At 38.8% G+C, this 11622-nt stretch overlaps 1 protein-coding gene across 1 annotated transcript; it reads right to left on the bottom strand.

Annotated features, from left to right (window-relative positions):
* Nucleotides 1-10658: 10658 nt before the first annotated feature.
* LOC133734179 (uncharacterized) lies at nucleotides 10659-11622 on the bottom strand. Its single transcript, XM_062161814.1, has one exon. It carries the CDS (start codon nucleotides 11517-11519, stop codon nucleotides 10905-10907), a length of 615 nt encoding a protein of 204 aa, XP_062017798.1. The 5' UTR covers nucleotides 11520-11622; the 3' UTR covers nucleotides 10659-10904.

Genomic DNA, 11622 nt, shown 5'->3' with positions numbered 1-11622 from the left:
TCTACTAAGTTGAGACCGTATGTGATTAGGTACTTGACAAAGTATTCTTAGACAGATTTTGTGGTTGTGCTACTCTGTTCTGTATAGAAAACGCAGCAAGATTCAGAGGTGAGTAATCTCACAATGTTCATTTACGTACGGGTTTACCTTATCGTGTTGAGAGTTATTTAGTTAACTGCAAACTATAGTTGGTATTAGTAGCATTCTTGAGTGAATATATATATATATATATATATATATATATATATATATATATATGTGTGTGTGTGTGTGTGTGTGTGTGTGTGTGTGTGTGTGTGTGTGTTGGTGGATTTGTTGTGATTAAACAATATTTGTGGGTGCGTTCATTTTATTGTTTTGGGGTGTGGCTTTTCGTAAAACAATATTGTGAAAATGGTTGATTTCTATTGTTTTGAAAAGTGTTGTGTATTGTGGAACATTTTTAGGTCATAGATGGTGATCGGGATTGGGTAACATTTTGGGTCCATTGTGACTTAATTGCTTAATGTTTTGGTCTTTGTACCGAGAGGTCACCGATGGTGATCGGGATTGTATAACATTTTGGGTCCAGTGTGGCTTGCTTAATGTTTTGGTATTTATACCGTGGATCCAAAGACTTGAGAGTTGAGGATCGTGGATCACGAAATGTGATTGAGGGTCGCGAATGTGACCGAGGGTGGGAAATCGGGAATCACGCCTTTGGCCGGGTGAGTGGTTATGATTAGTTAGACCTCTAATCTGTCTGGCGTGGTATCTCATGGGGTAATAGCGAGGTTACTTGTGACTCATGAGTACGAGTTTTTAAAAGAGAGTCTTGAGTATATTCTTTCTTTTATTGTCCATGATGGATGAGAGTTGTTTCCTTAACTGGAACGTGTGGGTTTTTCCCGTAATTTGTGTGAGTTGTTTCCTTAATTGGAACGTGTGGGTTTTTTCCGTGATTTGTGTGAGTTGTTTCCTTAATTGGAACATGTGGGTTTTTCCTGTGATTCGTGTGAGTTGTTTGGGTTGTTGTATTTGAGTTTACTCAAACGAGCTTTCATAAGCTTACCGGGTTTGTTGTGTGGCAACCCGGTGCACTATTCAATTGTGTAGGGGTTAATCCTGCAGGTCAGGGTAATCGTGGCTGAAACTGAGGTAGCGTGCTAGCAGCTTTACAGTAGGAAGTCAATTTTGTGACTTTACCGTGATTAAGACTTCCGCTTGTAATAAGCTTTGAGGAGCATTTACTTATTATATTGTTGTGGCAATTTAATTCGTAACTCGTGTAATATATGACTCTACGGAGCGAGTATATATTGACTTTGTGGGTTCAGGGCATTAGTATGTACTTGGTTTAAAAGGAAAACAAATTTCAGTTATTTTGTATTGATGGCTGAATCATCACGCATGTATAAATATTAAATTATATATATTGATTTTTAAGTGTGTTTAAAAATCGGGGTGTGACATTGGTTCTCGATCTTCATATGTTATTGGAATCCCTTTGGATTTGCTAAAAGAATGATTTCAAGGGTTTTGGATTGGAAGATCGAGTAATAACTATATGGACTAAATACTGTTTAGTCCTTGAACTTTTGCCCTAAAAACACTTCAGTCCCTGACCTTCTAATTTCACACGTTTAGTCCTTGTACTTCAAAATTTCAAACTAATAGGTCCTTGCCGTGACTTTCCGTCCAAAAATTCCGTTAAAGCGCTGACGTGGCAGTCTCTCTGCTATAAAATGACTATTATACCCTCACATCTTTTTTTTTAATTAATTAATTAATTCTTTTCTCTCTTTTTTCTGTTTTTGTTTTTGTTTTTTTTTAATTTATTCTTTCTTTGTTTTTTTTATTTTTACGGTCGACATTATAGCACCCTCTTCCTTCTCTTCCTCCTCTCTCTCTTCCTCCATCACTCGTCACCATGCTGCCGCGCCGGAATCTCTTACCAAACCCTTCTCTCCTCTACTCAATCACCACAGTCCCCTCACCTACCTAGAGACCCAGAGCCACCAAACCAACCCGCCTCGCCCCGACTCACCCACTGGTGCACCCATCACAACCAATCGTCGATCCCATCGATTTGCGCAGCTCCGACGACGACTTCTTCTCAGATGCCGCCTCTGATTCCCACGATGACGTCAGCTGCTTCAATTTGTAGATCGAGATGGAGAGGCTGGGGTGCTTGGAGGCTAGGGTTTCTGATTTGGGGTTTGGTGAGGTTGAAGCAGGAGTTGAGGGAGTGGGAGCGGGCAGCGTCGTGGGTTGTGCTAGTCTAAGCGGCGGCGACAGTGTCGTGGTCGATGATGAGAGGGACGGCGGAGAACTGGTGAGGGAAGTTGGTGAGCTTGATTTTCCAGAAGCAGGGTGAGGAGGTTTTGAGTTTTCCAAATTTGGGGATTTGGAGAGAGAGAGAGAAACAGAGAGATAGAGAGAGAGAGAGCTGGCCACGAGGCTCGGGCCAAAGGAGGGCGAGCACCGCCGAGGGCTGAGCGAAGGTGATGGCGCTGCAGAAGAGGAACCCAACTTGGGGTAATTTTGGTTGTAGAGAACAGTGTGTGTGTGTGTGTGAGAGAGAGAGAGAGAGAGATAGAGAGAGAGAGAGAGAGAGAGAAGAGAGAGAGAGAGGCCCTTGGTGAAGATCAGGAAGAAGAGAGAGAAATTTGCCAATTTCCCTGAAAAAAAAAAAAAAAAAAAGAGATAAACAAAAGGAAAAAAAAAAAATTAAAAAAATGTGAGGGTATGATAGTCATTTTATAGCGGAGAGGCTGTCACGTCAGCATTTTAACTGAATTTTTAGACCGAGAGTAACGGCAAGGACCTATTGGTTCGAAATTTTGAAGTACAAGGACTAAACGTGTGAAATTAGAAGGTCAGGGACTGAAGTGTTTTTAGGGCAAAAGTTCAAGGACTAAACAGTATTTAGTCCTAACTATATCATAATATTCAATGAATTTAGTTTAAGAAAATTCCAAATCAGATTATTTTGGATTTATGATAATTATTATTTTTACTTAATTATTTTAGGTAAAATATAAAACTATATGGGCAATATAAGGAAATTCCGGAAAAAAAATATTAATTGAATGTTATATTTGGGGAGGTAAAAGCATCTTTAGCAATGGTAGCCATTTTTGAGTCAAATTTTAGCCAAAGTAGCTAAAAAGTTATTTTGGCTAGCCACTTTAGAAATATGTCTGTATCAGTGCTCTCTATTTTAGCTAATTATAAATTTATATTATTTTTTAAGTGAAGATTAAATAGTTTAATGTATTTATAAATTACATAAAATAACTCAAAAGGAATGTATTAAATTATAGAGAGCCTCTTCTTGCTAGCTAAAAGTTATGATGGAGAGCCACTTAAATAGTTTAATTTATTTATAAATTACATAAAATAACTCAAAAGGAATGTATTAAATTATAGAGAGCCTCTTCTTGCTCTCTATATTTAGGAGCGAGATAGCTAAAAGTTATGATGGAGAGCCACTTAGGAGTCTGGTGCAGCTGCTAAAACATATTAAAAGCTAAACATGCTCTCCAAAATAGCTAAGGAGACAGAATAGAAAGTCTGCTAAAAATACTCTAAGATGAATATTGTTTTGTTTTTTTAGTTTAGTTTTTTTTTTTCATTTTTCTCTTTTTATCCTTATTTATCTTTTCATACGACTTGACAAAGTTTATTAATAATTGAAAAAAAATTGGATGTCCAAATATCAACTTTGGATGTCTAACTAGAGCTACCCTTTAGAGAATAATAAAGTTACTAAAATGGGTTTTTTTTTTTTTTAATAGGATTTGATGTTATTAGATATCAAAGAGTCTAACAGAACTTACATAAGAAAACCCGGGACAAACCGGATAACCTATCTAAGCCACTCTAAACTTATTAAAATCTAAAGGGATGCTCACTGAACAGCAAGCCTAAACTAAGCAAGAGTAGTCTCGCTCTCTAAGGAAGAAATATTCATCTAGTCTAATCTGCCAATCACGCAATTGTGGTACAAATATCAATTAGAAATGTCTTAGAAAAGCCTATAGAAATTACCCCTACTTCAAAAGGCTTGAGTCCAAAATGTCTAAAAGCTTAGAGAACTTAAAGAGGCGCTAGTCCCTCCCCTTTAGGGTTGGAACAAGCACCATCTTCAACCTCTACAGTAGCCAACAACCTCGGCATCAGGTTGGTCTCTGGGCTCTTGGTTGTAGTCTTCGCGCCTAAGTCAGTATCACTTTTCTCAGTCTTGCTCGTCCCCGCCGTACCATAAGGCAACTCATTCAAATTACCCACAATACGGCCGCTCTTCCTCTTTGGTTGCTCAACGTTTCTCTCCAACAATCTCAGAATCATTGCAGCCAGGTTCATTACAGGAGAGCCCAAATGTGATAATATATCCCATGCATAAAATACACCCTTTGACCTTCTATAGAAATTGGGTTGCCCAAATGCTCTGGGCACCCAACCTTTTAACAACCCGAAATCAGCCTCGACACCTAGTCTAGCGCCGCCACTCATGTCAACCGCCATCCTGAGCCAGGTTCCTCCTGCAACGCCGACGATCTTCCACACTGCTTTCTTCCTCAGCCAGGTTTCCATCCAAACTAGGTCGTCTTTGCCACCGCGACCCGATAGTCGCAACCCAAGCTCGGTAGTCGAGGCATCAAAACTAGGGATATACATATCGATTCCACCCACATTAACACTTCGCTGTCTAGCCAAATTGTCGGGACGCCACACCGAAATAACATATGTCGTCCCACCACCGTCATCCCAAAAGGTCAGGCACTCATTAGCTAAATCCTTCTCCCTTATAATCGGATCTGCAGTAAGAAATTGGATACGTCCGATTAGAATCGGAGCCAAGACCGGCCATAAAAAAACCGTAGGGAGAAACCTGACACCGAAGCGAGTCTGGCGCGCTATACGAGGGCGGCAAAGACCGCCGTCTTCATGCTCTGCTCCTCCAGTCGGTGCTGCTAGGGTTCCACTGGGGAGAGTTATCATATTTTTCTGCGATTTGCTGTTAAAAGGGGCCTTAAACATCATTGATCCTTGATAGGAGCACAAAGTGCGACAATATTATTGAGTATATGCCCCATTTTAGCCTTATTTCTCCCTTAGTTTCGTGTTTTGAGTCATTGAGTCATTTTGAAAGTCTTGTAGAGTGTTTGGCGTGAAATAGGCGGAAAATGCAAAATTCATGAAAAATCCTAGCTGGATCATGATTCCTCACTGTCAACGTTCTTGCAGTCTTTACATTTTAATTCCCTTTATTTTCTCTAAAAAAATTTGATATTCTCCTCCTTGTTGTAGGAAACCTTGCCTGGTGGAACTCTTGGAAACAACAATGATGGAATCAGAAAATAAAGCATTTAAGACGTTTGACCAAGCAATGAATAAGGGAAATAAAGGAGAAAGACGTTTTCAGTTGAGAAATAAAGGAGAAAGACATTTCAGCTGGAAAATAAATAAAAGAAAGACGTTTCAGCTTGGAAATTAAAGGACCCCATTATGAGAGGAATTAAGGCCATAAAGGAGACGTTTCAGTTGGGAAATTAAAGAAATTATGATGCAATCCCATCCGTCCAAATGATGAAGGGTATGATCGACAAAAGCCAACCAATGCTCCCCTATAAATAGGCAACGTCCTGACCAGAATTGGTATCACTTCCTGGCCAAAAACTATTCCAAGACTCTGCCCAATTCACTCCTCAAACCTCCAACACCTACAAGACCGTGACCACCATCCATCCATCCATCCATCAATCTACGAAGTTCTTAGGCGCTGAGTCAAGGACTCTCCACCACCATAGTAGAGACGAGTTCATCACCTTGTTGTCAAGCCGTTGAGGAAAGCTTCAAAGTGTAACTATGACTCTACTTACAATTTTTGTTTCGGTTTTGTGTGTTTTGATTTGCGAGTTGTGTAATTGGAGACATGAAATTTTCAGAATATATTTTTATTAATATTTTTGAGATTTTCAGTTTATTATTGAGTTTATTTCGAGAATTCTTTGATGATGCATGTTACAATCTTGTGCCCTTTTACGTGTTTAGGTAATTTTCAGAGTTAGGTTAATAAGTTTGCATGCTAGAATAACGGTGAGAGTTCTTGTGTGTTTGCTTAATTTGTCAAGAGTAATTGTTATTTGTTAAGACGCTGAGTTGAACAAGTAGTAATTAGTTCTAACGGGTGGTAAAAATCATGCTTTAATGATTAAACGATTCTGGAAATTACGTGTTAAATTCTATGTGTAATGGTTAATTTGCACGTGTGAGTTGATTCGAGGGTTAGATAATACTACTAGTTAAGAGAATTACGCTGAGTGTTTTCGAAAATTAGTAGTATTGGGCTTGGTAAGGACTTTTCCGATACAAATAAGGAATTCTGTTTTTACACTTAGTAATTTCCGAGTGGTATTGGTCTAGGTTAGGGAAGTCGATCATTGTATATAGTTTTATTTGTTTTGTTTTTATTTTAAGTAGATTAGGAACCAAATTTCAAAACCCCCATTTTATTCTTTTATTTGTTAATTGACCTTTTTGTGTAGGTGTACCCTACAATCCCTGGACTGAACGATCTCTGCTTATCCTATACTGACAACTACATTTTGTAGGGTTAAATTGTGAGGCTATTTCAGCTGTATCAATCCTTATTTTGAACGATGACTTTCGAAGTCACAATGGTGAGACTTGAGGGGCTAATAAGAAATAATTCAAATTTATCTATAGTCTATAACTCTATATATACAAATGACCTCATATATTCTAGTTTTTTATCATTCATATGTAATGTGTCATTTTCGTTGATGATTTTTCTTATTTTCTAATTTTACTAATAAATGATTATGGTTTTGCTTTTATGTTATCTTTTCTTTCTTGACTTAGGTTTTAATTGGTTGAATCAGAAAGATAAATGTAAATAACCACTGCAAGTGACCTAATAGTTCTTGTCTAGTTGGGTTTAGGGTTAATTGACATTTTTGTGTAGATGTACCCTACAATCCCCGGACTGAACGATCTCTGCTTATCCTATACTGACAACTATATTTTGCAAGGTTAAATTGTGAGGCTATTTCAACTGTATCAATCCTTATTTTGAACGATGATTTTCGAAGTCACAACGGTGAGACTTGAGGGGCTAATAAGAAATAATTCAAATTTATCTATAGTCTATAACTCTATATATACAAATGACCTCATATATTCTAGTTTTTTATCATTCATATGTAATGTGTCATTTTCGTTGATGATTTTTCTTATTTTCTAATTTTACTAATAAATGATTATGGTTTTGCTTTTATGTTATCTTTTCTTTCTTGATTTAGGTTTTAATTGGTTGAATCAGAAAGATAAATGTAAATAACCACTGCAAGTGGCCTAGTGGTTCTTGCCTAGTTGGGTGTGCTTCCCAACTTAGGTTCGAACCCCGAAGCTGTCAAAGTGGCCAGACACTGTGCTGCAATGCATAGTTGGAGCATTTCACATGCGCCGAATGACTGAATGAGTTTATCTTGGGCCTAGGAAGCTTTTGGATTCTCCTTGACAAAGTCAAAAAAAAAAAAAGAGATAAATGTAAATTTGGTTTTCCTATCATCATCTAAATTTATCTTTTCCTATTATCATCTTCATTTTGAATTTTGAAGCACAGAAAGATAAAAAAAAAAAGAGAAAAGTGAGGACCGTGCTGCCTTTACCAAGACAATAACAGAGGAAAGTAACTGGAGCGTGAAAGTGGAGACAGAGCATACTGTACCCACTGAGAACTAGTTTAGATCTGATAGGAATTTTACACGTAAGGAGTAGAGTTGGCTACTACGCTAGTAAATAGTAACTCCCCTAGTAACTAGTAGTACTAGTGTTGTCCCCCCCAGAAGAGCCCAGTAAGAAACGCAGGCACAAAAATCACTGCCCACTTTTCCACAATGAAAACGGCGCTCTCAGACCCCGACTCTCTCCAGTCCCTATCTACCACACACCATACTTTATTTACCCAACCCCTAGGAGCGTGCAAACCACGCGCTCCCTATTGTATGGCCCTAATATATCGCGGCCTAGGGAGGGGACGCACATATGCCGAGGTTGCCTCGAGCCCTGCAAAACACCACTCAACTTCCACCAACTACACCTACTTTTTGTTTTGTCCCACGCGCCTCCTCGGCCTGCGGTTGGGCTGGCGCGTGAGAAGATTTAATCGGGATTTGCTCTTGTGTTCGGAATTCTGAGAGCCAAAAAGAGAAGCCTAGCCTAGCCTAGGCAAAAAGGGCTACGGTGGCTGGGGCAGAGGGGGCCCCTACACGGCTCCATTTACTGTTTTTAGTCACGGACCGTCGGTTCAGATCCATTACATTCACCTTAAACTCCTCACCAACTCTGGTTAAGTTTAATTCTTGCATATAATATTTTTTGTGATTTTTACAACATGCCCCAGCAAATCGGGTAAAAATGAAACACATCAGTGGCTATCTAGGCAAGCCCAACAGCTAACCCACCTATTCGGCTATTCCCACATCACATCACATCACATCACAGTACTGGAGAAATTGAGAAAATTAAGCAAAAAAAAAAAAAAAAAAGTAAATGAAAACTAGGCAACTCCACAAAAGGATTGAAATGACATACATGCACCCAATAGGATAATCCATTTTATGTTACACTGGCAAGTAGAGACTCATTTGCACTTGGCGGAAAAACCATGTTAATACTTAATTAATAGGGAGCTCCATGGTGCAAGAACTTCAATAGTGGGTGAAAGGAAATGATAGTGGGCTTGAAATCGTCGGTGCTCAAGAAGAGAATCAGATATGAGACACTGTTAAGAGTATTGGGAGAAGGAGACCTGGGTTGATGAGAGAGGTGTCCAGAGACACCGCGACCAACCGAAGGAAAACACAACAAAAAGGGAAATAGAAGCAGGGTGCCTCAGTTTTGGGCCGAAACCTAGGCAAAATCATTGTATTGGGGCAATGGCAATCTCCACTCTACAAAGGCGAAATTCAGAGCGATCCATGAGTTTTCTATAGAGAAAAAAAAAAAAGAAAAAAAAAAAAGATGAATAAATATGGTTTTGCCGAACCTTGGATTCACGTCCCTTATCGATCATATCTTCAAAATTGAGTGGGTATTGTGACATTTCGTAGTTCTACTAGTTCATAGTTCATAGTTCATTGACTCTACATCACTAATTACTAGCTAGTCTCTATATTCTTTATCTCTTTATTTTATCATTTTTTTTTAAGATAAGGTTAAAAGTAACTTGCCAGGGGTGGTGGCATTGTCCCTGGTCTCGATGTCGGAATATTGGTATGGAGTCTACTGATCTTGCGTTATCCTCCATTGAAGCGGTAACCGGAGAGCTACAGTTTGACGGTGTGGCAAAGGAAAGGGAATCGTATGGCAGCATGTTTTCTTATTCTAATAAGTTTTTTATTCTTGGTTCTTGGTTAGGTTTAATAAGTCTCTCCTCTATTGAGCGAGAGTTTGGGTATTTTGGTGCTGTGGTTGTGCCATTGTTATGGTGTCATCTCCAGGGACTATTTGTTTTATTTCGATGTTTTCTTGTTGTCAATGTAGTGGGGAGATGTCCCTACACATATACTGGCGATTTTGGTATATGGTGTTGGAAGGGGTTAGTCTCTTCTTGAGGTTGGCTGTAAGGATGTATCGGGACTCTTGGGATATGTTGATTCTTTGTATCACGAAAGAGTGGGCGATTCAGGTGTTAGAGTTGAGCCCCTATCGGCTCATGGTGTCTGTAACTGCAGGTCTTACATTAGGGGTATCAGTAGGTCCTATTCTCTAGTTGGAGTAATTGAGATTTTACAGAGTCATCCCCGTCGTTGTAATCTTTTGGATTAATGAATTCTCTTTTATTCTAAAAAAAAAAAAAAAAAGGAAAAAAAAAAGTAACTTGCTGACCAAAAGTAATGATTGAGTTATCAAGATAAGGTTTAAAGTAACGCAGACAACAAAGTCTCACGAAAAAACCCTAGATAACTTGATAACCAAATTAAAGTAAATTTGAAACTAAATGGTGTTAAAGCAACTCAAATACAAACCCTATATAACTGGTTGAGCAAAACTAAAGATTGAAAGTAGATAAGCAAAACAAGAAGACAAAGGCAATAAGCAAATTTACAAATTGTAAACTGTCATTGCCCAAGCAATAGGCCTGAGCAAAACGAGATGCTTAATGTAGTCGAATATAGCAGTTACATAGGTATCCCAATAGTTTCATATTTAAGATCTAGCCAATTAGGAACTTTTCTTCGAATTATTGAAATTTTTTATTCTAGTTGAGAGTGTAATTGTTCTAGATTTTGAATTTACACTCTTCATTCATTACACGGGTGTCTTGAGAAGACAACAGTTTAATACTGAAATGAATATGCATGGTGTAATTAGTCATTAGGAGATAATAAACCAGGTAGGATGGTAATTATATATGCATGTTATAATTAGTCATTAGGATGAAAAATTAACCAAATAGGCTAGGATGGTATGCATTCGTAATTCATCTGTTAAGTTAACAACGATGGAACTGAACCACCACTCCACCAGACAATTATCATCTTTCCAACACACTAGGCAACTCCAACTAGTAATTACCAAAAAAAAAAAAAACAGGAAAAAAAAAAATGAAGAAGAAGAAGAAGAAGAGAAGATGGATATGGGAAAAAGACCGAGATTGTATAATAAGTGACTGTATATACAAGTTACAAACTAAAGAATCAATTTTTCTAAGAACAACTAATCCATTGACAAGAATGAAATTAACAAAACAGCAAGAATACACAATTTTTTTTTCTTTTTGCCACTAAGCATATGTATCTCTTTGTGTTCTAATTACTGCCACAGTGTACAGGGGAAAAATCAAGTGATTTCATCGATCTGTCTGAAAAAAGAAGAAGAAGTAAATTGTATTACACTTGCGTCTCTTTCGGTTTCCAGTACTCCAGCCCTATGAATCTGCATGGTGAAAACCTAATTTTATGCTCAGAAATGGTTTCAAGCTTGGGCGACCACAATTGCTCTTTAGAACCAACAAGCTGCTCGTAGTGTTTCTGAAGCTCCGGTGTGCTACAGAGCAAACGATTGCCTGGACTTTCGGAATCCATTTCCTGACCTCTTGTAATCAGCCTGGTAATGAACTCCGGCGCAACTTTGATTAACACCTTTCCATTGGAACCCTTTATGTACTCGAAGGGGCTGTCCCCGAATTTTATCGGAGAATTCTTAGGGCTCGACGAGTTTAACGCCGCGAGAGAGGAGGCGGACAGCACACTGCCTGCGAAGCGATCGAGGGGAAGAACGAAGTAGGTCTGGCCGAGCATCAGCTCGTCGTCGATGGACAAGGCCGGAATAGGTTGACCGATGAAGAAGGAGTCTGCATGGCAAACCATTTGGTCGGGAAACTCGAACATGATCTCTCCGGCGATGTGTTTTCCTCTGAGGAGTCTGGTGGTGCCTTGGGAAAAGATTACTTTAACAGCTGAGTTTGAGTTTTGTTGAAAACATGGAGACACTGCATTACCCATACGGAGAGAAAGGGGAGGAAGAAGCAGATTTCAATTAAGTTGGGATTACGGTTGGCTTCAGCGAAGAGAAGTGGGGGTTTATTATATACATTATACAAGATAG

This window comes from Rosa rugosa, chromosome 2, assembly GCF_958449725.1.
Source record: "Rosa rugosa chromosome 2, drRosRugo1.1, whole genome shotgun sequence".
NCBI lineage: Eukaryota > Viridiplantae > Streptophyta > Magnoliopsida > Rosales > Rosaceae > Rosa > Rosa rugosa.
This window is presented reverse-complemented; position numbering and strand designations above follow the sequence as displayed.

What these genes read in the sequence shown, in the direction of transcription:
- LOC133734179 (XM_062161814.1), bottom strand. Translation starts at nt 11,519, where the DNA reads ATGGGTAATGCAGTGTCTCCATGTTTTCAACAAAACTCAAACTCAGCT.